This window comes from Brassica napus, chromosome A10 (genome assembly GCF_020379485.1).
Source record: "Brassica napus cultivar Da-Ae chromosome A10, Da-Ae, whole genome shotgun sequence".
Taxonomy (NCBI): Eukaryota; Viridiplantae; Streptophyta; class Magnoliopsida; order Brassicales; family Brassicaceae; genus Brassica; species Brassica napus.
The window spans coordinates 7,200,539-7,223,698 of NC_063443.1; the positions used below are offsets into that span (position 1 = coordinate 7,200,539).

General features: G+C 35.1%; 4 protein-coding genes across 4 annotated transcripts; 1 reads left to right on the top strand and 3 right to left on the bottom strand.

The window, feature by feature from the left end:
- Positions 1-1,972: 1,972 nt before the first annotated feature.
- LOC125579126 (F-box protein At5g51380-like) lies at positions 1,973-4,155 on the top strand. The gene is made up of 2 exons (XM_048742726.1): positions 1,973-3,269; positions 3,668-4,155. The coding sequence occupies exons 1-2, from the start codon at positions 2,092-2,094 to the stop codon at positions 3,933-3,935; spliced, it is 1,446 nt and encodes a 481-aa protein (XP_048598683.1). The 5' UTR covers positions 1,973-2,091; the 3' UTR covers positions 3,936-4,155.
- A 1,001-nt stretch (positions 4,156-5,156) lies between these two features.
- On the bottom strand, positions 5,157-6,773 carry LOC125579127 (cell number regulator 6-like). Its single transcript, XM_048742727.1, has 5 exons — positions 6,567-6,773; positions 6,382-6,489; positions 6,023-6,137; positions 5,637-5,905; positions 5,157-5,531 (listed from the first exon to the last, which is right to left on the bottom strand). Exons 1-5 carry the CDS (start codon positions 6,567-6,569, stop codon positions 5,322-5,324), a joined length of 705 nt encoding a protein of 234 aa, XP_048598684.1. The 5' UTR covers positions 6,570-6,773; the 3' UTR covers positions 5,157-5,321.
- Positions 6,774-12,961: 6,188 nt separating this feature from the next.
- Positions 12,962-13,689, bottom strand: BNAA10G08030D. Its single transcript, XM_013845428.3, has 2 exons — positions 13,550-13,689; positions 12,962-13,336 (listed from the first exon to the last, which is right to left on the bottom strand). The coding sequence occupies exons 1-2, from the start codon at positions 13,668-13,670 to the stop codon at positions 13,191-13,193; spliced, it is 267 nt and encodes an 88-aa protein (XP_013700882.1). The 5' UTR covers positions 13,671-13,689; the 3' UTR covers positions 12,962-13,190.
- Positions 13,690-19,418: 5,729 nt separating this feature from the next.
- Positions 19,419-21,469, bottom strand: LOC106402553 (luc7-like protein 3). The gene is given in 8 exon segments (XM_048742728.1): positions 19,419-19,813; positions 19,816-19,993; positions 20,070-20,279; positions 20,442-20,642; positions 20,722-20,797; positions 21,004-21,043; positions 21,114-21,242; positions 21,310-21,469. Coding segments are annotated over 8 exon segments (984 nt in total). The 5' UTR covers positions 21,353-21,469; the 3' UTR covers positions 19,419-19,706.
- Positions 21,470-23,160: the final 1,691 nt, after the last annotated feature.

The following is a 23,160-nucleotide window of genomic DNA, read 5'->3' on the forward strand; positions in this document are numbered from 1 at the left end:
TTCCACATGGTCGAAGTAGTATAGGATTATAACTCCATACACAACTCCTAAATATTAAATATTACCACAACTCATATATACTAAACCCTAAACTCCAATCACTAAACCCAAACCCAAATGTAAACTATAATATATAGTTATAATATTTTGAATAAAATTAAAATATGAAATAGTATATATTATTGACCACATACATATGCATCAAATGCTCTATTCCACATGGCTGAAATAGTATAGGATTATGACTTCATTCACAACTCCTAAATATTAAACATTATCCCAACTCCTAAATACTAAACCCTAAATTTCAATCACTAAACCCAAACCCAAATGTAAACTATAAAATATAGTTATAATATTTTGAATAAAATTAAAATCTGAAATAGTATATACTGTTGACCACATATATATGCACTGAATGTTATATTCCATATGGCCAAAGTACTATAAGATTATGGCCCAAGTGTAGCTGCGATTAACGAAATTTATGTGAAGATTACACTTATGTGGATCTGGTTAACAAAATGATAAAATTGAGTTTTAAGTTCTTAGTTTTGATAGCAACAATACAACAACAAAACATAATTTATGCTTATGCACTATACAATCATATTTATATTTTATATTCTGCAAATAAAATAGAATACAATAAATAGTAAAGATTATATAATTCATTTCACATGAATGGTCTTTCCATTTTACGTACACACGATCTATTACGCTTATATACACATTGCATCATTACATATAAATGAGAATATATTCACCAGATGGCCCAAATCCAGTTTCGAACAATTTACTTGACAGCCTAAATCTTTCATTTGTAACCTGGGAAACAAAAGGAAAGATAAAAATGTTAGGATCCATATAACAAAATAAGTGTAAAATAAATTGTATAATATAACAATAATGTGGAATGGAAACCATGTAAGACGTAACGATATGCATAGCTCACGATCTTACACCACACATGGGAATATATACGAAAACCCTATCAACTAATCACGAATCCCTACACGGAAATATGACACTTAATCTAATGTCAACCCTAATCTTGCAGTGATGAACTCAATATTCTAGAAACTAACCCCTCTCCAATCATCACTAAACCCTACATGGAAATATAAACCCTAATACTTGTATAAAAATACGTAAATATTAAATACAAGTATGAATTTAGAAGCTAAAGAAAATGATATTAGACGTTCGAATTTATTTCATTCCAAGTCAAATGGAATATAAAAGTCTATATTTTATTCTATTCCAAGTCAAATGGAATATACCTAACAGAGATCATGTCATTTCCAGACAGTGATATAAACAACCGGGGAAACAATTGGCGAACTTCGATGCGGAAAATCAGATTTGAGATGCAATGGTAACGAGGTTGTAGATTTACCAATCATAGTACCCTAATTCCGAAATAACCCAAATAGAAAAAAATAACAGCATATGAATAACAACATATAAACACCGAGAACTTACGGTAGTTCCAGAGATCTGACAAGAATCGACGATGTGAAGTAGAATAGGAACGGTTTGGTACTACTAGCCGCTGAAACTTTAACGTCGTCGTGTGGTCGACCATCTCCGACGAGAAAAAGATGGCACGTTTACAAAGGATGAAGAAGAAGTCAACAATTCAAAACAAATCCAGTGGAGATGACGATGTGAAGTGAGGCCGTACCGGAGAGAATTCAAGACTACGAAGTAAAAAGGAAAGATGTGAAGTTAGTAAGACCACCATTTACTTTTTGGATATAATAATTAAAAATATTAAATTTTTTTTGTTTCAGGTTTTGCCGGTTTCAGAAAGGGGCATTATAGTATTAATTTATAAAGTTAACACCGTATATAGAAACGTTAGGAAAAATAGTTATGAAATGAATTATGTGTTTTTTCTTTGTTATACAGCCTAATTTTTCATTTTTATTTTACGCAAAAAAAAAAAAGAAATTCGAAATATTAGCTTTCGTTCTCTCTCAAACATCTCTTTCGAAGTATCCGTTAGAATCTAAGAGAGAGAAATCGCCACTAAGAAGACGCAGACGAAGAAGCAGAGAGAGAGAGAGAGAGAGAGAGAGGAACCAGATGACGTTTCCGAAAACGAAGTCGTTTCGCGAGAAGATTCCGACGAGTCCGAAATCGCCGCTGAGAAGGAGACGGTCGAGCTGGACGAGCTCATGGCTCAACAATTCGACGACGTCCTTCAAGCAAGTGGTCTCCGCCGTGATGCAGTCTCAATCCCCAAGATCCATCTCAAAACCCCAAACCCCCACCGACTTCGATCGAACCCTCTCCTTACCCGATTCCCTCCTCCTCAAAATCCTCCACAAGCTTCCCGAATCCCAGAACGACGACGTTTCCCTCGTCTGCAAACGCTGGCTGAATCTCCAGGGGCGGCGGATTCGGACTCTCAGAGTTCTCGATTTGGACTTCCTCTTGTCAGGGAAGCTCCTCTCCAGGTTCCCCAAGCTCTCCAATGTCGATTTGTCTAACGCCTGTATCTACCCCTCCCGAAACTCACCTATCTCGCTTTCCCACAAATCGATTTCGTTTCGTGTCTCTTCTTCGAATTGGGACGACTTCGTTGAGGAGAATCTATTGCACAGCGAAACGGTTGATAGAGGGCTTAGGGTTTTAGGAAGAGGAAGCTGTGACTTACTCAGACTCGTTGTGATTAACGCTTCTGAAATGGGTTTACTCGGTTTAGCTGAACAGTGTTGTGATCTGCAAGAGCTTGAGTTGCACAAGTGCAATGACAATCTCTTGCGTGGTATCGCTGCTTGCCAGAATCTGAGAGCCTTGAGGTTGGTGGGAAGTGTGGATGGGCTGTATACTTCTTCTGTCTCTGATATTGGTTTAACGATATTAGCTCAAGGGTGTAAGAGACTTGCGAAGCTTGAGCTTAGTGGCTGTGAAGGTAGCTTTGATGGGATTAGAGCCATTGGGCAATGTTGTGAATTGCTTGAGGACTTTACCGTTTCTCACCATAGGATGGATGATGGTTGGATAGCTGCGCTTTCTTGCTTTGAGAGTTTGAAGACGCTGACAATATCGTCTTGCCCAAAGATGGATTCTTGTCCTGGACCGGAGGAGTTGCTGGGGTCTTGTCCGGCTCTGGAGAGTTTGCAACTCAAGAGGTGTTGTCTGAGTGATAAACACGGGGTGAGAGCTTTGTTTAAGGTTTGTGATGGAGCAACGACGGTTCATATTCAGGATTGCTGGGGTTTGGATGATGATTCTTTCAGTTTGGCTAAAGCTTTCAGGTACCATTTTACATATCTCGTCCCTTCTATTATTGACTTGTTGATTACTTTGAAGACCACAACACATAAGATTGCTCTCTTTTTTATCAACTTACCTGCTTATCAGCTTCTCCTAGATAAGAACATGTAGCTTGCCTTAACTAGACAGTAAAAACATAAACCTTTGAATTGATGCTGCGCCTAATTTGGTTAGTATAAGAGATATTGCCATGCTATTTCACTCAAGTGACTATAATATGGATTGCAAAGAGCATGGAATGCTTTTGCGTTGGTTTGTTTGCTGTGATACCCTGAAAAGATTTCCATTGCAATAATGAATACAGCTTGCTTGTTTTACTTTGCAGTATGAAATTATAGGCTTTTGATCATGTCTTTTTTTTTTTTTATTTGACCTGCAGGAGGGTGAGGTTTTTGTCTTTGGAAGGTTGCTCAGTCCTAACAACAGGCGGTTTAGAGTCAGTGGTTCTGCGCTGGGAGGAGCTTGAGAGCATGAGAGTAATGTCATGTAAGAACATAAAAGACAGCGAGATTTCACCGGCACTCTCATCTTTGTTCTCCCTGCTCAAAGAACTGACTTGGAGACCAGACACAAGGTCTCATCTCTCATCCAGACTCCAAGGTGCTGGAATTGGAAAGAGAGGCAGCAAATTCTTCAAAAAGAGATGATGGCATTGGATGTATCTTTAAGCTGTTGATGTAGACAAACTCTTTAGTTATCTTCATCTTGGGGGGCATTGTATTACTTTGTTGTAATTGGTAACACATCTGTAGTAAGTTTTCAAAACTCTCTATGTATTGCAATGTTTTGTTGTTATGTATGATAGTAATAATCATAAAACTCTTGTTCATGGTATCAGTTTCAGATATACTACTTTTTTGTTTGAGATTTTTTAGCCACAACTAAATTTTGTTTCATTATGAGAAAATATCAGTCATTACAGCAGCCTGTAGAAAGGCTGAGGCATGACCATTGTTGAACAAGGACCATACCGGGGGGACGGGATAAAATTTCCCTGGGTAACATACATGTGCTTTTCTTGACATTTCGGTCAACTGAAAAAAACTAACAAGAAAATAATATACATTATAATGTTTTATTAATTATATATGTGTTCATTTATGAAAAAAAATATTTTAAAACAACATTCAAAGTGTGTAACCATTAAACATAAAAACATAGTGTAGTTTAAAATAATTTTCTCGTAAAATATCATTCAATGGACGATTTAATATATATATTGTTAAAAGTTATTTTGTTATTTGATAGAATTGTCTTATATTATAAAATAACTTCTTCAAAAAGATATTAGTAATTTATAAAATTTCAATAATTTAAAAGAAGAACGTAAGGGCTTATTAGTTGCCATTTCTAGAGAAAACAAGCCTGAGAAAGTCAAAACATTCACAACAAAAGAACCTTCTACTTCTTCGGCTTCTCGTATTTTGCAGAGATCTCATGGCCTCGTCACTTCTATAAGCTCTCATAACCGTGTCTTGTTCCAGTTCCTCTTCTCTAAACATCAAACCTGCGACGTCATCTTCACCGTAGAAAACATCTCTCTTCCCGGTGTCAACTAAACCATTTCGTCGACATGGCGACGATGTAGAAAGCCGTGACGAAGGCAAGTCACCGTCGGCAATCGAACCAGCGTCTCTTCCGATCATCTTTTGGCTGTTTGATGATGTGATCCCTTGTATCTAACTGAAAAGTCAGCTTCAAGACGTTGCCCACCTACTTATATAAGAAAATATTTTGGCCTTTCATAGTGAGTTGGGAATTTCTAAGAAATAATGTAAAACGTTTAACGATTCTTAAATCTGTTTATGTTTATCCAAATCAAAGATAACATTGTACGTAAGCAGAATGTTTAAAATAAGATAATAAACTATTTCTTAAAAATAATATTTTAATTTTGCGATAAGGATCATGATTGTATGAATACTAAACAAACCAAGTCGGTTTAACATATCATCCATTCCTCATTAAAACACAGGTCCATTACAAAACAGAACAAAACAGGACCTTAAATCTGGTTGAAACATTTTGAGTCTCTACAATGGCCGCATCTCGAGCTCAGAGCCATGGTGTGAAACCGGGACAGAGTCGTTAGAGGCACTCATCTCTTGAACAGGTGGCGGATTAACCACAGTCATGGGCATGACAAAGTTGTCCGAAAGACGGTTCTTCATCTCACGGTGCTCTTGACAAACCGCACAGAAATGGAGACAACAATGCACCATACATGGGTCACATGGAGAGTTCTGTTTAATCAAAACAAAACACACACATTTTCAAATTATTTTGACATGTTTCCATCGACTCTATGTTTTTAAACGCAAGAAGAATCATTTTAGATGTGACATTACCTGGAGATGGTATTTCCTCTGTAGAGTTTGCCTGACGTTTCCGGTGTAAATGCCACACATCCACCAAACAAACAGCAAGCCTTCCCACATAAGAAACGTTGTATGCGGATCTATACCGGGAGCACAAGCAGCTATGGATGCAACTGTTAGTCCTCCTTCTACCACAATGGAATGGCAGATACAAGCTTTGGTCCATGCGGTTTCTTCGTCACTCAGAGTTTCATAGACACGTCCGAAGAGAACACTTGGGCAAAAGAGTCCCTGCCAAACTGTGTATTAACAGTTTAACACAAAGGAAGTAAGCTTTTATGGTCTCCCAAGAATCTAATGACATGAATCACTAGATGATGTCTCTTTATACAACAAAAAAAAAAACGAAAACTTACAACTACTCATGTCCTCAGTGCACCCGAATATTCCAGTAGTCCATGGCTCATCTGCAGGAGCTTCAAAATTCTCAGGTAGAGTTTGGCCACACTCGTTGCATTTGTGAACTGCTAGCTGCGGAACATGTATTTGCACAGACTCAGAGAACAGATCCACTAATCAAGAATGTAACAGAAACAGCAGTAGGAAGAAGATCCAAAGATAAAAATATTTAGACAAAAACATAAATCAAATTGGTCCACTTGATGAACACGACGAAACAAGGATCATAACAATCGAATCCAAGAAATAACGGTAATCAGGTGACAGTCCTCAGAGAACTTAAGAAAATCAGATCAGTAGAGAGAGAGAGACATACATGGGGAACCTGAATCGGTTGATTGAGTTCGCCGGGATTAACCTCATCGACCGGAGCTTGCTCCTTCGTCAACTTCACGTACTTCGACGGTGCTCCTCCCTCCGACATCTGAATCCACAATATTTTAATGATGAGAAATCAAATCAACAAAAAAAAATCGAATAGGAAGACAATAAGACACGAACCATATGTTCTTCGTCTTGCTCCGATGGTCGGATCTCTGTGTCTTTGACTCTCTTTTTTTTATCGCATTGAATAGAGAGACTTTGGGTTGTTTCTTTGCTTTTAACCAAACTGTTACCAAACGAGTTAAAGACTAATTGGTCTTCTTTTCTGTTGACTTGCCCAACTCATTAAGCTACGTCTCGACAAAACGGTCCCGTTTATCCTCTTCCAATAAATGAGACATCTGAATAAACGGTGTCGTTTACCCTCTTCCAATAGATGAGACACTCCGTTAAGCAACCTCTCAACAGCATCCTCTACCTACCCATTGAGTGCTCACGAGTCATCCATAAATACAATCAGACCCAGCCAGTCATCCAAAAAATCAGTTTCTAAATCTATATCAGTTAACTCCTAAACCAATCTTGAAAGAACAATACCATATGATCGCTATAAAAACAGTTTTTATAACAAATATAGCATATAAATATCAAAATGATAAAAATAAATTTTATTAAAGACATAAAAGACACTTAGGAGAGAGATTTTGGATTTAAATAATAAAAATAATTAATATAAAATTTTAAACAATAATTTTAAAAACAGTTGTTTAAAATTTTAGATTTTAAATAAAATTTCAAAAAAAAATATCAAAAAACAAAATTCAAAAAAAAAAACAATTGGAATTTTTTTGGAGCATTTGTATTTATATATCTATAGAGTAGGGTATAAAAATATTTTACCTCTTTATACAATATATTTTGGTCTTTTCTCTTTGAATGTATTTTTGGTCGAAAACATATTTTAGGATCTTTTGGGAGATTTGATCAATATATAATAAGAAAACTCTAAAGTAACTCTACACATATGATAGAGAACCAATACTTACACTTTCCTTTTCCTGAACCTAAGCCATTGATCTCCTTAGAGTCTCATTGTTTTTTTGAAACACAACTTAATTTCATTAAGACTAGCTTTTCCGATTAGAATAAAAAAGAAAGAAAGAATCTCTTTATAAAAAAAACAATTGGAAAATTTTTGGAGCATTTATATGTATATATCAATAGTGTAGGGGTATAAAAATATTTTACCTCTTTATAAACTATATTTTGGTCTTTTTCTCTTTGAATGTGTTTTTGGTCGAAAACATATTTTAGGATCTTTTGGGAGATTTGATCGATATATAATAAGAAAACTCTGAAGTAACTCTACACATATGATAGAGAACCAATACTTACACTTTCCTTTTCCTGAACCTAAGCCATTGATCTCCTTAGAGTCTCATTGTTTTTTTGAAAACACAACTTAATTTCATTAAGACTAACTTTTCCGATTAGAATAAAAAAGAAAGAAATAATCTCTTTATAAAAAAAACAATTGGAAATATTTTGGAGCATTTATATGTATATATCTATAGTGTAGGGGTATAAGAATATTTTACCTCTTTATAAAATATATTTTGGTCTTTTTTTCTTTGAATGTATTTTTGGTTGAAAACATATTTAGGGTCTTTTGAGAGATTTACCAATCATAACGATTACATGATCGATAGATATATAATAAGAAAAAACTAAAGTACCTCTACCCATATGATAGAGAACCAATACTTACACTTTCCTTTTCTTAAATCTAAGCCACTGGTCTCCTTAGAGTCTCATTGTTTTTTTGAAACACAACTTAATTTCATTAAAACTAACTTTTCCAATTAGAATAAAAAGAAAGAAAGAATCTCTCTCTCTCTCTCTCTCTCTCTCTCTCTCTCTCTCTCTCTCTCTCTCTCTCTCTCTCTCTCTCTCTCTCTCTCTCTCTCTCTCTCTCTCTCTCTCTGGTTTCATTAAGTTTCCCATCTGATGTTTCGTAAATCACTGAGTTTCTTTTGATTTTAATAAAGTTAATTTTTCATTAAAAATTGTTTTGTTTTAAGAAAGATGTTGCCCCTATATTTCTAGAGCCTTGATGTTATCAACTCTTCGTACAAATCAAATTTTGTTGGCCCTATACTTCTCAAATTCATACACGTGAGAATCACAAAGAGATGAAGAAAAAGTATTAAGTAATCAATATAAAGAAAATAAAACTTAGTCTCAAACAATGGCTAAACCTCACTGTTAAAATAAATTTTGAACTCGAAACGGCAATAAAACTTGATATGGAATAAGTTTATCTGAAGTATCGTTGCAATACTTAAGATTCAATCCAATCGTAGGATGATTTTAGACACCAAGAATACAGTTCATGTATTAATCTAAGTGTAATCAAGTGTTTAAAGATAATAAATCAAGTAACAATATTGATTCAAATTCAAGAAACTAAGCAGTCAATCAAGATTTCAATCAATAAGAATAAGAGAACTCATGGGTGATAGGTATTGATATGAGGTGATTCAGATCCAAGTCAAGGTGCTAATCAAACAATCATCAAGTTTTAAGTCTAGAACACACAAAAATAAATTAATTATTTCCAAGAAAGTTATCCGAATGTAATCTAGCATTAGACATCAAATCCCTTTGGTATAATTCAATCAACATGCATCAAGAACAATTCTACTAACCATCTAGCAATCCTAACATCAAATATCTTTTGGTTATTCAAGCTAGAGCAAAACCAAGTCATTCAAGCATTTTAACAAACACTTTTAGTGCATAAGATTACTTATGATCTAGATGAGAGAGAACAAGTCTAATCTAGCATTAGGAACCCTTACCAAACATAGAAACAAGTAGATTTAACATTAAACACCTTAACTCTAAATGTACCTAACCCAGCTATGGATTCAAGATGAGTCTACTCACTAATCAACATGATAAACCTAAAACCCATAGAAGATTCAACACTAATCATGATTGGATTGCAAGATAACTCAATAAAATCAAAGAAAGATAGATGAAATAGATTAAAGATTCAAGCTTTCACCAAAATATGATTGTCTTAAGAAAGAAAACAAAATATTTAAGGATTTTTTTAACTATAGGCTCTTAAAAACGAGTGGGTCAACCCAAAAAGGAAACACATAATATAAATTTTTAAATGTGGCAGTGGCTTTAGTAATCCGCTCCCACAACCTGCAATGAGACTCGCATGGTTCATAGGGGGTTGGGTTACCCGTAACACCTAACCGCTTTGACACTTAACATCTTTCTAAAGCATTTTTATGAGTTAAAGTAGAGTTATGCTTTCCCATTGTAGGCACCCGCTACAACATTACCATGAACCACAACGGGTACACTAACCACAATTGGTACTCGTTGGGACACTTAAAAGTTTTCCAATTTGACCCAATTCGCCCAATGCTCAATCTTAACTTTGTTTGATCCAAATTGGCTCCAAACAACTCCAAAGCCTCCAAATGGTTACTCCAACACCTGATAGAGACTTATGCATAGTAATAAAACCTAAATATGCTTAAATTTTAATCTAAATGCTCATAATGTATACAAAATGGATGATCAAAACCACGAAAAACACAAGATATAACTACTTGAGACTCCGCTTGTGAACCCACACACAACTGTCTCCCACCGCCGTTTTCGAAGCTGGTTGTTTCTCTATCACCAGGAAGCCGATGTTGCCAATGATTTTTTTTGGTAAGTAGCCGCCACCTCTGTCTGCCATCCGTGACGGTCATCGGTAACTTTCATATTGACTTGCTGACTCACATGTAGTTTGGTGACTCACCGAGTCAACTCCGTTACTCGGATGATTGCTTGGTTTTTTGAAATTAAATTTGGTTAGAGTTTAACCGATTTAGTTATTAAAATTGATTTCTGGATTAGGCTAATTGTGGTTCAATTGAAATCAATTTTGGTTAAGGAAAACCGGCTGATCAAATTTGATATCAATATGGTTAAGGTTAACAGGCTTGGGTCAAGGTTGATTATATCTATTGACTTTGACCATACTATCAGTTATCCGTTCTTAAACATATGAATGCCGCTCTGACTCTATATTTTGCTTTGATTTCAGATCCTGTAATTTTTGTACATGGCCTAGGACATTGCATATACATATAGTTTAATAAAATTTTCTTTTGTTCACCCCCAATGTGAATATGTGTGTTCACGACTAACATAATAGTCAATAAAAAAATTGTCAAGTAATTTTCTGTTTATAAAATAAAAAATTCAGAAAATAGTATTAATTGCCGAGAAAAAAAAAAAAAAAAACAACTTCAAGTTTTTAACGCTGTCAGCAAAACCTTAAACCCTAGCCGTCAGAAAAAAACTTAAATCTAGGGTTTAGATAGAGTTTAGGGTTTAGGGCTTAGAGCTTGGGTTTAGAGTTTTGTTGACGGCATTAACAACGTCAAAGCTTTTTTGTAATTAACATTATTTTCTGAATATTTTTTACTTTTTTTTGCTTTAATAGAATATGACTTGGCAATTTTCTGTAAAAACTCTAGTTTAGTTCTAATATGTTTCGTCTCCTTGAATTGTGTGTGTTTGGAGTATATGAGTTTAGGTTCCTTTCTTAAATTGGAAATATGAAGTGATGTCACTCAAATTACCCTTAGGAATGATTTTACACTCACAAATAAAAGGTTCATTTGTAGTAATTAGGGATCGAATCTACAAGGAGCTAGGGCACACAATAGATACTAATCAGCAGTGATTAAATTAGGTAAATATTGAAAACAGTAAATAAGAAAGCAAAGCGAACAAGGCAGTTGTTCAGTTGATTGGTTGGAGGTTTGTAAACAGCTATTAGAAAGCGCTAGATCTAGGGTTTCTATTCAGGTAGTCGGGATTATAGATGTATAGAATACTTAGGTTGTCAATCCTAGAACTCGATTTCTAGTGTAAATATCCAGATTTCACATGTGAGTCTTATGTTTTGACTAATTTCAATATCTCAGCTGTCGCTTGTTGATACGAAACGAATGTCGATCGATGTTATGGTAAGAACGTCGATCGATGTTTCCTTAGGCAGACCTTAATAAGTTGATCGATAGGTTCACTAGTATTATCTATATCAGCTTTCGCTTGTTTCTAGAAATACTAGCTCAAGAGAATTAATTCTGGTGTAGAACCTACCGTCGTAGTTGTCCACAATCCTAAGTTCAAGGTTCTAGTTAGCCACTCTAGAACACATGCATTAACCACAATTCCTTGAAGGATATTTATCACCTTAGCAATTCCATATTTTGGGCTAATCCTCATAACCTATTTGAACCCTAAATCTAACAGATGAATTACTCATACATAGCAAAGCAAATCATAAACATAAACTGAATAAAATGCATAAATAGAATAGTTAGAAATATTTGAGTTCCAATACAAATCTCTGAAAGAGTCTTGGATCCTCTCTCCAAACTACTAAAAGCCCTAAGTATTGTTTGATGTGAAAAGTAGAAAATATGAAAAGCGTGTGGTGCCTAGAACAATGGCAGAGCACATAAATATTAGGTTAAAATTGGCCATGGGTATTTTCTGTAAATGTGTTATGACTTGGGAGTTAAGTCGGCTGGAAACCTAGTCGGGTCTTGCGTGCTTCGCTGTCGATTGACGACACATGATGTACGTCGATCGATGTTTGTCTCTGATTGTCAACCTCCGGACTGGTCAGCTACGAGTTTCCTCTTATTTTATCTCTAAAATGCACCAAAATCATCACTTTCCTCCAAAACACTCATGGACCTCTAAATATACTAAAAAGACTCCAAAACATAATAAATAATTCCTAAAACACCTATATATCATAGCTAAAAATAGGTAAAATCCATGGTATATCAGGAAGCTATGTGATTCAACATTATATTCTTCGCTTAATGAGATATAGGGTTGTTAGTCGTATACATTGATGTACTTTTTGTGTGCCGGATGTAGACGTTGTGGTGATGATACATACATCTTTAGTCGACCTGTTGAATTGTAATATAAAGGTCAATAAAGTGTTTATGGGCGGTATGTGGCCACTAATCCCATAAGTGAATCTTTCATAGGAGAAAGCCTCTACTGGGGGAGGGGTGCAAGCACCTACCTCAAAACTAGGACCCTTATTTGTTGTTTTAGCGTTTTAGGTGTTGTGTTTGTTTTATATTAGAACTGAAATATTTTTATTTGGAATGTTATATTGGAATCTATGAACTTCGAGTTTAGCATCTTATACCTTATTGAGTGACTTTGATATTACTTGATTGTTTCTCTTTTAAGATGAGACAAATGATTAGGTCACTCATCACAAATGGGTGATTCTAGATGTTTTCTTGTCTTTTTCATACTTTCGTTTTACAATTTCACTAGCTGTTTTTTCAGTTATTAGATTTGTTGATTTATTACAATATTATTATGGTAGTCGTTTTAGCATTTTATAATTTGAAGTTTAAGTTGTTGTAAATTGTAAGTCGTTGTCAAATGAGGTTGAGACATGTGTTACAACTGCATAAAAAATAAGTGAGCGTTGAGATAGACATCTTTTGTATTGACTAATTGCAAGCTCTTTTATTTTTTTTTGACAACAAAGAGAATTATTCTATTAAGAAACCACCGGATCGAAAAACCAAGTCGAAGATATGTAATCAACATATAACATAGCTGAAGGAGAACTCCTCACACCTTGTGCAAGCTTATCCGTCATTGTGTTTACTGAAATCTCATTTGCATACGAACATTTCGTTGTTTAATTACGAACACGCGGGAAAAAAAACCTTAATGAGGATGAGTCGGGGGCTTGCACGGTGGCTTCTTTGGAGGATTCTTCTTTTGGGGTCCCCTTCTGGAGTAGCTTCGCTTCACTTTCGCTTTTATTTGGATAACCAATTTATTCTTCCTAATTTCCTTTTCTTCTCCATTTCCTAATTGACATTTTGGAGAAATAAAAAGAAGAATGAAGGCGTTTGATTTTTCCTTAAGAAAGGAAGTAGGCATAAAAGAAACACTTTTAGATTCGATTGTATGGATCTAATTTAAATAAATATCTTATCTAAATACCCAGTCGCAGTCTATATTATTCGGGTATGATCTACAAAACACGATCGTGTTAAACAATATATAATATTTTCACTGACCGAGCTTTCGATGCTTTGTTTGTTTGGTGGATATTGCTTCTATTTGTCTGGAGAAGAGAGGAGACAAAAGGAGCAAAGCAACTATTAGAACGACGAAGAGTGATGTTGCCTTTTTTATCATTGTATCTCTTTGTGCAAATAAATCTAACATGCCCAATAAGCTATTTTATACGTAAAAGTATCCACCAACCCAACTTGCTTTCACACTATATGGTCTTCTTATATTGAAAATAATATACAATATCCCTTATAAACTTTCACACTATATGGTCTTATATTGTTGAAAATAACATAAATGTCCCTTATATATTTTTTGAAAAGCATTACAACATTTAAACTATGTCATGTGTCATTGACAAAATGTTTTTAAATATTTTTTTAAAGAAATAGGTTTGTCCACTAAATATATATTAAACATTTTATTAAACTAACAATAAACTAATTATTAATGTTTTTCATTCTTTTCTTAAATAAAAATTACATAATAACCTATTGTAAATAAAGTACATACAACAATTAATAATTTTGAATAATAAAATTCAATAAACAATTCACCTATGTACTATTATTTTTTAAATTTTATATTATTACAATAAATTAAACAATCAAATTAACTATACAAAATAGATTTTATGTATATGTGATTAATGCTTTAAATTTTTTGTAATAACAAGATACAAATGATTATAAAATCATATGATTAAAAATACCATTCAGTAAATATTCAGATTAAAAATTAAACTATATACCATATAAAAATACATAAATATTTTAATTTTGAAATTTACTTTGAAAAAATATTGAGAACTTATTATTTTATTTTGAATCTTTAAAACACCTTTTGAGGAATATGTACGCTTTTATCGATAAGCTTCTCGGTACATTGCCTCACGTCTGTCACCTGAGTCAACAACGACAACTTGGTCTTTATTGTCCCCTGATCGTCGACAAATCTCATAAACCTCTCCAGACAAGTATTTCATTTTATTCTCATCTCTACTTCAACTCGATATGCAAGCTTCAGTCGGGCTTGTTTCAAACGATCCATCTCAAAATGAAAGTATTGGTTGATATAAGCCTTTTCTTTCTCCAGTTGGTAGATCCTCACACGCGATTCCTAGGCACCCTTAACTGTAAGCTCAAGAACTTGGAGCTTGATAGGTTGCTGCAGTGGTGGAGCTTTGGTTCACATACTTGCGTTACACACGAAGAATGGTGTGTGACACAAGCTTCGGAGAATAAAAAGGAAACGTCAAGATGCGATGATTTGAGATATTTTCATATGTTTGGTTGACGAAATTAACATTAACAGAATGTTACTAGATCACAAATTAGAAGATTTGGTGATGCTAGAAAAAAGGAAATAGTATATTAGATAATAGGAAAATATTATTTAATATATATCTTAGCTTTTACCTAGTTTGGGGTTAGAGCTTTCACGTTGTAATTCCCAGAGAGAAACACAAAGGGATTTGGGGTTTCATAGCTGAGTGAATTGGTAGACTTGATCAACAGGTATTGAGTCAAGCAAGTTGGGTGTATTAGAAATCGATTCGTGTCAAGTTGTGTAATTCAGATCAAACAAGTCTGTAAGAGGTTGTGTAAAAGATTTATAATAAAAGATATATGAGTTCTTGGAATTACTTTGTGCCTTGTGTTTTCGCTGTATCTCGATTTTATTATTAACTGCCGACACCAATTGTTGTCTCGAGTTTCTTTAGAGATGAATCTCTTTCTTGGATTGCTTGATCAGCTGTGCTTTCCAGGGCCTTGATCTGATATTTTAGGCTCTATAATTCTCCCTTAGCAGCCCAGGTGGGCTCCACTGCTCGTTGCAGATAAGACATTCGAACTCGTAGAGAAGATTTGTACCCCCATTACCATATAATTGGTGTGAGCAGCGTACTATAAGTAGGCATCAAGACAGATGAAATCAGCGAAATGCAAAAAAACATGATAATAAAAGATGCTGTTTGAAATGTACATACCGCGAAGCCAGTACAGGAAACATCTTTATATACTTCAGGGTTAAATAACTTAGATACCCCTGGCATATCTCTCACGTTCCCTTAGACTTGTTGGAAAATTTCTTATGCACACTCCTCTCTGTTGTTCACAAATGGAGTAGTGCTGGAATAGGAGTACGGCATAGTATGGACCGGTGGTGAAGCCATAGATGAAGATGCTGAAGGAGGCATTGAAGAAGATGTAGCAAGCGGCCGTGCCGATAAAACCGCATGAGGAGCAGATGAAGACGATACAAGAAGAGTGGTCGTGGCGGCACCAGCAAACTTTGTGGGGAGTACCATGTTTGAGCTGTTTTGGATTTCCAGGCACAGAAGGAAGGTTGGCATTCCTAGCATGACGATCTGCAGAAGTCTTTCTTTCGACAATAGAAGGATTATGCAGAAACGTCGGCAGTCAGGCCGACCTCGTTGCAGATCCACATAGTCTCTCTTCATCTTAAGACCATTTGACTTTTTCTTCTTATTCTTCTTCGCATGATCGTCAGTCACATACCGATTCATATTATCCAGGTTTGACAGAGCAGCTAAAGTGTTTCCATCAAGTTCCTCTGGGGAATCCTGCCCCGCATCATCGTCAAGATCAGCGTCGTCAGTTGTCAATAAGGTCTTAGACTTTTGCCTCTGTTCCCTCTTGGTACTCTCACTTGAGCTAGGAATTGTAGACGGCCAATCCCCTGTGTGACAGAACAGTCAAGAGTCAGTAACAGTTGCAAAAAACGAAGAGCGGAGACGAGGTGCGAAGTACTAACAAAAATAAGAACAATGTACCTCGGCGTATGCGGAACAATCTCTCCTTGATCTGTGATCTATTGATGCTTGGCCTAGATTCATGACTATGACCAACTATCTTCGTCACGTCTTCCATGAACCCCTCAGGGTATGTTTTGTTGTCAGATGCCGAACAAAAAGTGGAAATCGGGTCAGACAGGGTAGAGAACTCCTTAACTCAAAATTGTTATCAAGCATCTTATTGGGTTCCAAAGTACACTGAGGTTTTTTGGCGGCTCCTCAAAAGTCACGTGGTTCATCGAGATATAGAACTAGAACTTTTGCCACTCTTAACAAGGTGACCCGAGACAATATTCATTTCGGGCTTCATCTTCAAAATGATTATCCCAGTCTTTAACATTTGTGGAAGAGTCAACTCTTTGAAATTCCTCACACTTAGAAAGGTATCTATCTCGGCAGGCAAGATCATCGGTACCACATCAATGCAAATCGCTACAGTGATTAATTGAGGAAATGCTACATCTCACTGACTGTAGTAAGTCGTGACAAGCTGTGGACTCGGGAACCACAACCTCAAATCCTTTTAGAACCACAATTCGTAGACGCAGAGGTACCCTTTAGGCAGAAACCATAGACGTTGATGGGGGGTTCTGGGATAATGAAGGTAAGACCATTATGAGCCTCCAATTCTTCCAATAAGCTCGTTACTGAGGGATAGGTGGAGCGAGTAGGAATGATATCTGACCATTCTTGAATTCTAGGACAACAGGCCGGAGTTGATCCTCGGTGAGACTCGGCTGACGAGCAACGGCGGCGGCATTAACCGCTGGTGCTTGTTGTTTGTCTTCAGTACCCTTGGGAGTCACATCAGCAACATTTTGTTGCGTCTACTGCTGAGGTCATGTCCCGAACACGCTGCTCGGGGGATCTTCTGATGTATGATAAGATCAGTGGTGGGATTGGAAGTCTGGAACCGCCGAAAATATCTTACTAATCGGAACTGGTATCTTCAGCTACAGCCTTTCCTTTTTCGAACATCTTTGAGTTGGATTCAAAGAGTCGAAACTTTACTGGAAACAATTGAAGAAGTAGAGAGAGAAAGCTTGGAGGAAGAGAGTCCCTCAATATTTATAATGGACAGCGCAATTATAGGTATTTAGGAATTGCCATCATTAGGTTGTATAAATTAGTTGGATGGCACGATTCCCACAACTTTTGAAAAGACTGTTCATCTTTCCTAGATAAATCCGAAGCGGTTTAGTCATATATTTATAACAAAGACAACTATTGATGAAAACCGGTTAACCGCCAAGGTCAGTACCTCACATAGAGAGGTATTCCACCAGTATGTTTTCTCTCAAAAGCCACTTTCGATAAAATTTAGTGAGATCGACCTTGTCTCTCACAAAGAACTGGAGGGCTTATTGTCAGAGAGGGATTGCATCCTTCAACATGCCTATCGAATAAACGGACCTCAGCCCATTACCTCGGAGTCGGTTTGGGATCTAAGCCAACCTAAGGGCATAATCGGGAAATGTATGAGTATATAAGAAGAGGAGTTGACTAAAGGAAAGACATTCACAAACATTTGAGGAAACAACACAAGAACTAGGTTTACATAATTTTTATTGTTCTTGCTTGTTTCTTCTTTACACTACAAATTCATTCAGTTCTCCTTTCACCTCACCTCGAACTTGTGTATTGAACCATTCAGATTAAAAAATGGGTATTGGTAATAAAAGGAATATAAGGAGTAGAACTAAATTCACTATTTTCTCTAGTTAGTCTTCTGAGGGGGCATGACAGCATCGAAGGAAAAATCATAGCTTGTTGGATAGCCTCCATTCATTGCACCTGAAATGAGGTCTAAATCAACATCTCCGGTCTAGATTTCAGAGGTAGTGAAAAAAAACAATCGGACCATAAACAGGTGAAGGATCAATAGCATTATTTGTCAGGCGTGGAATTGGAACACAAGACTACAAGTTACATCTTTACTACGGCTAATGCCATCGATGAAGGATCAGTTTTTGCCGACCATGGAAACTTGTTTGGCCACAGTTGAACTTGGTCCCAAGTAAATACAATTGGCCAAGAGTCTTAAGAATCTGGATATTTACTTCTTCACATTCATTACAAGTTCTACGTTCCTTTACATGATTAGCTAAAATTCGGCGAGGAAACATTCCGAAATAAAAGCATATCCCCTATATATTAAAAGAGAACCATTACAACATTTTAACTGTGACACATGTCATCACTAGAATGTTTCTTAAAGTTTGTAGATAAATATGTTAGTCCATTAAATATATATTATATACATCTCATTAAACTAACCATGAAATTAATTAACAATGTACAATTATTATTTTTCTTTGATTCTTTAAATAAAAGCTACGGAATTACCAAAAGTGAATAAAATATATATTTAACAATTAATAATTTTAATAATAAAGATTTGATAACAGTTTACATATCTTCTATTATTTTTAATGTTATATTATTAAAATAAATTAAACAATCATATTAACCATATAATAAAAAATAGATTTTTTTGCATAGGTTATATTTTTGAATTTTTAAAACGACTATAAATTACGAAAACTGTTAAAAATCTCACACTGAATATTTTATGATCTATAGTTTAAATGTTTTGTTATAATAAAATACAAATGATCAGAAAACCATATGAATAAAAATCACATTTAATATATATTCAGATTAATATATATCAAACTTATGACAAGATATAATTATGGTTGAACTGACAAAATTAATATCCTACAATTATTAGAATATACATTACACATACGCGGGTAATCATCTAGTTGCTGATTAAAGTAAATATTACTCAATGTAAAGTCTTCGTTTAGGTATTGTCATCTAGTGTAACTTACACTGCATACACTGAAGACTTTTTAATGCAACCAAAGATTCCAAGAAATGAACAGTTAGACATTCGAGTGCAGACAGAGAAAATAAACAAATTTCAAATACTAAACAAACTTCAAACAACCCAAATTCTAGCAAGGATGACTTCTGCTTCGTATATTTGTTACCTCGGTATAGTATATGTCAATCAAGCCCGATATTCCCGAATTCTGTAGCCTTTATATCAAACGTCGAGGAATATAATTAAATATGTAAAAGCTACACCTACTACAACGCTTTTGACCTCTTAACAAATAACCAATGCAGATTGGCAAGGTCTCAAACTCTTAGAATAGCTGTGTGTGGACTGGTAGAAAGACAATTTTCATCTGTAATAATTTTAACAAGTTCCAAACGAAACACACATGGTAATAAGAACTAAGGGGGGGGTGTGGGGTGTCACAATTCTACCTCTGTCAGTTTGCAAAGCTCCTGGCCCCAAAGAAATAGAGACAACAAATTATCTCAAACTAGTACGGGCGAACGGGACTTCTCGACACCCTTCTGTGACCAGACCTTCCATGAGGAGAACGTGACCTGCTTCGATCACGACCCTCTCTCCCACTCTTGGATCTCTGTCATTCGGCTTTCGATGATCTCTACCGCGGTCTCTATGTTTGTCTCGATCCCGATCACGGTGCCTTTCTCTTTCCCTAGAACCGCTCCTCCTACTCTCGCTTTCCCTCGGTTTCCTTTTATCATCACTTTCTTTTCCTCTGACTAGCCTTTCCTCTTCCTTCCCTTTATCTTTAGCAGCCTGCAATTAAAAAAAAAATAATAATAATAATTGCTTGCATGAAGCAGGATACAAATAATTCGTACAGAGACTTTACTTTTTGTTCAGCAAGAAAATCTCGGACCATGCCATAGCCAACATGTTGCTTCCCAGTGACATGAGACTGAGCCCTGTCTACAGCGTCATTAGCCACAAGGAATGAACCACAAACCTCACACAGTGCCATCTTCTTCTCATGTACCATCGCTAGTGCCTTCTCATTTGGACGTTGTAACAGCACTGCCTTCTAAATATTAAGCGCTTCCACCTACACCAAAGTTGCATAAAGATACGCGCTCAGTTCACAAGACTGATGAACATAGTAAAGGTGTCACATATAATGTAACAAGATTCACTATGATAGTCAAAACTTGAAAACTCAGTATATTGAGCCTCTTCAAAACTGAAAAGCATGGTATAGCGTGTGTACCTTCCTCATAAGCGCTTCAGCTTCATCCACTTTGCCATCTTCACCAAGTGCTTCCACTTGTTCGAGAAGGCTCTTAATCTTCTCCTCCAAAACAGATAACTGCTGAGCTTTTTCTGCGGAAAGAGTAGGCGGTGGAGGAGGTTCAAGCTCTTGTGCAAGACGTTCCCGTCCACGCCTTACCTTCCTGTCAAGATCATTAACCTGTAACCCAATTCCCAATCTTAGCACAGAGAAGAAAGCAAATACTAATAAAGAAGAGTGGAAAGCATTCATTACACACCAACTTCTCGCAAAACTGAACAAGCTCAGCCTCGAATTTGGGAACATAGGAATCATGCCTCGGAGAATTCTCGAAGCTGAAATAAGCCAAAGATTTAGACTTGTTGAGGTTATTGAGTAACCTCTACAGTGAGAGAACATTGATGGACCAAAACGCAGCAAACGATTAACCAACTTTCTTTTCTTTTTTTTTCTTTTTTTTTCAAGACCAATAAAGTGGAAGCGATCTAAAACAGAAAGCAAATAGTAAACATAATGTAGATTCGAGTCAAGCCACTCTAACCTCTCTTTCAACTTTGGATCATGAACTCTGGAGCAGGCTCCTGAGAAACAAAACACAAACCAAGGAGTTAAAAAGAAGGCAAAGCAAGGAGTTAAGAGTTAGTGACAAACCAAGATCACTTTTGGTGTTGACGAAGAGATCATGAGGACAAAATCGAACCATGTAGAAAGCACACACCTCTCTATCATCCCACTTAATCTCTTTGTACCCTCTTCTCTCTTCGTCCGTCAGATCACGAGCTGCCATCAAATTCCTATATACTTTATTTGGCTGATTAAACCAAGCCTCAATTTCAGGTAAACTCACCAGCACCCATAAGTTCGTCGAGCAGGGCTCTTTGAGCGTCCATGGCGGATTACGAATTCGAGAGGATGACGAACCGAACCGAACCGAACCAAAGGAGTGATGATTAGATTAGGGTTTCCTTCGCTACGTGATTGGCAAAGGCCGTCTTCTACCCGTTAACTGTATTCACTATCTAATCATCATGTCCACATCAGCTCGTTTTTTTTTTTTTATTTTACATCATTACTTCCTCAATTAAACTAAACTTATATACACTAGAGATTTTTCCGCGCGGTAATTCCGTTTTAATTTGTTAGTTTTTTCAGTTTTGTTTTAAGTAAGATCTGCTAATTTTTTTTCCAAAAAGTAGAATCCTGATGTATGTTTTTCCAGAAGAAGAATTGAGTTGATAAACCTTTTCACTCTAAAAGAAAATATTTTATAGTATATATAAAGAGTAATACAATAAACTTTGGCCCAAAATCCGAGCACATATGAAGTAAAAGGTTATAGAATTGAATAATTATAATCATGAAAGTACATTAGCAGTAGTTCAACATATTGTTTGGCAAGCAGAAGCTCAGAAATTACGTCTGTAATTAGCAAGAAAAGATTTGAAGTATATTAGCATAATCAATGAACTAAAAAAATATCTCAACAAAGAAGAAAAAGCCTTAACTGATTCCCTGCACATCCGACTAATATCGTCCTTGACAGATTTCAGACCATAGCTAAAAATTAATTATGATTAACTTTTACCAAATGGTAAGGAAATGAGACAAACATAAATATTTAGCATATACATGAATACAAGAAATCACCTTTAAACAAATAAGTTAAAGGTATTCTGCTTTAAATCGACCATTTCGTCATTAATATGCTAAAAGTAATATTTTAAAATAAATATTATTATTTTATAATATTTTTGGATTTTGTACTTATTTTTAGTTTAATCTAATTTATTCGAATCAAAATTAAAATAAAAAAATTTGATATTGGAATACCAAATATTCAAATAGATACATAGTGGATTGGATATAATAATTATTATCTCGACGATATATATCAGATCACAAATACTTTTAAAACCCTAAATATCCATCTTCTCAAATATTTTTCTCTTACACGACTTTTTTTCTTGACATGATCGGTTCTTCTGAATCTGTAGGAATAAAATAATTAATGAGTTAAGCGTTAGTAAGGGCTGCTATTCTAAAATTTGTGAGTTTTTATTTTAATATATATACACATACATATACATATATTGAAACTGGTTATATTGTAAAGCAAATTTAAAATCATTAGAAAAGATATTGTCATATTTTATAATCAAAATTATATACAGAATTGTGAGTAAGATGAAAAAATAATTAACCATTATTAAACTTACAATTTTTTTTCTAAATTAAAATTCACATTTTTTTCTTTTATCTAAAGAAGAAAATACCAACTCCATATTTTGTATATTTTAATAAACTAAATAGATTAATTGATGTAATTAACTTTACAGTTATGCAGCCTTTGTTAAATATAGATATAATATTACATTATATTCCTAACATATATATATATATATATATATATATATATATATATTACAGCATTTTGGATTTGACTTTATTATTTAATTGTTCTCATTTTTGTCATATAATTTAATTTTTCTAAAATATCATTTATATCTATTTAACTTATATTTTGTTCCTTAGTTTTCATAGCTTTCAAACTCCATATTGTTCTATACTATATATGATATAAATGACATGAATCATATTATATTCTAACTTATAAAATTTTAGTCGCTCAGATAGAGAAAGTTCACTGGGAGGAGAAAAATGATGATGAAAAAAGAACATGTAACTTTTCTGCTATTGT

Coding starts and splice junctions, on each gene's coding strand:
- LOC125579126 (XM_048742726.1), top strand. CDS start 2,092: ATGACGTTTCCGAAAACGAAGTCGTTTCGCGAGAAGATTCCGACGAGT. Junction 3,270..3,667: donor AGTTTGGCTAAAGCTTTCAG/GTACCATTTTAC, acceptor TTTGACCTGCAG/GAGGGTGAGGTTTTTGTCTT.
- LOC125579127 (XM_048742727.1), bottom strand. Junction 6,138..6,381: donor AACCGATTCAGGTTCCCCAT/GTATGTCTCTCT, acceptor CATGTTCCGCAG/CTAGCAGTTCACAAATGCAA. Junction 5,906..6,022: donor CACTGAGGACATGAGTAGTT/GTAAGTTTTCGT, acceptor GTTAATACACAG/TTTGGCAGGGACTCTTTTGC.
- BNAA10G08030D (XM_013845428.3), bottom strand. CDS start 13,670: ATGATAAAAAAGGCAACATCACTCTTCGTCGTTCTAATAGTTGCTTTG. Junction 13,337..13,549: donor AACAAAGCATCGAAAGCTCG/GTCAGTGAAAAT, acceptor AATGTCAATTAG/GAAATGGAGAAGAAAAGGAA.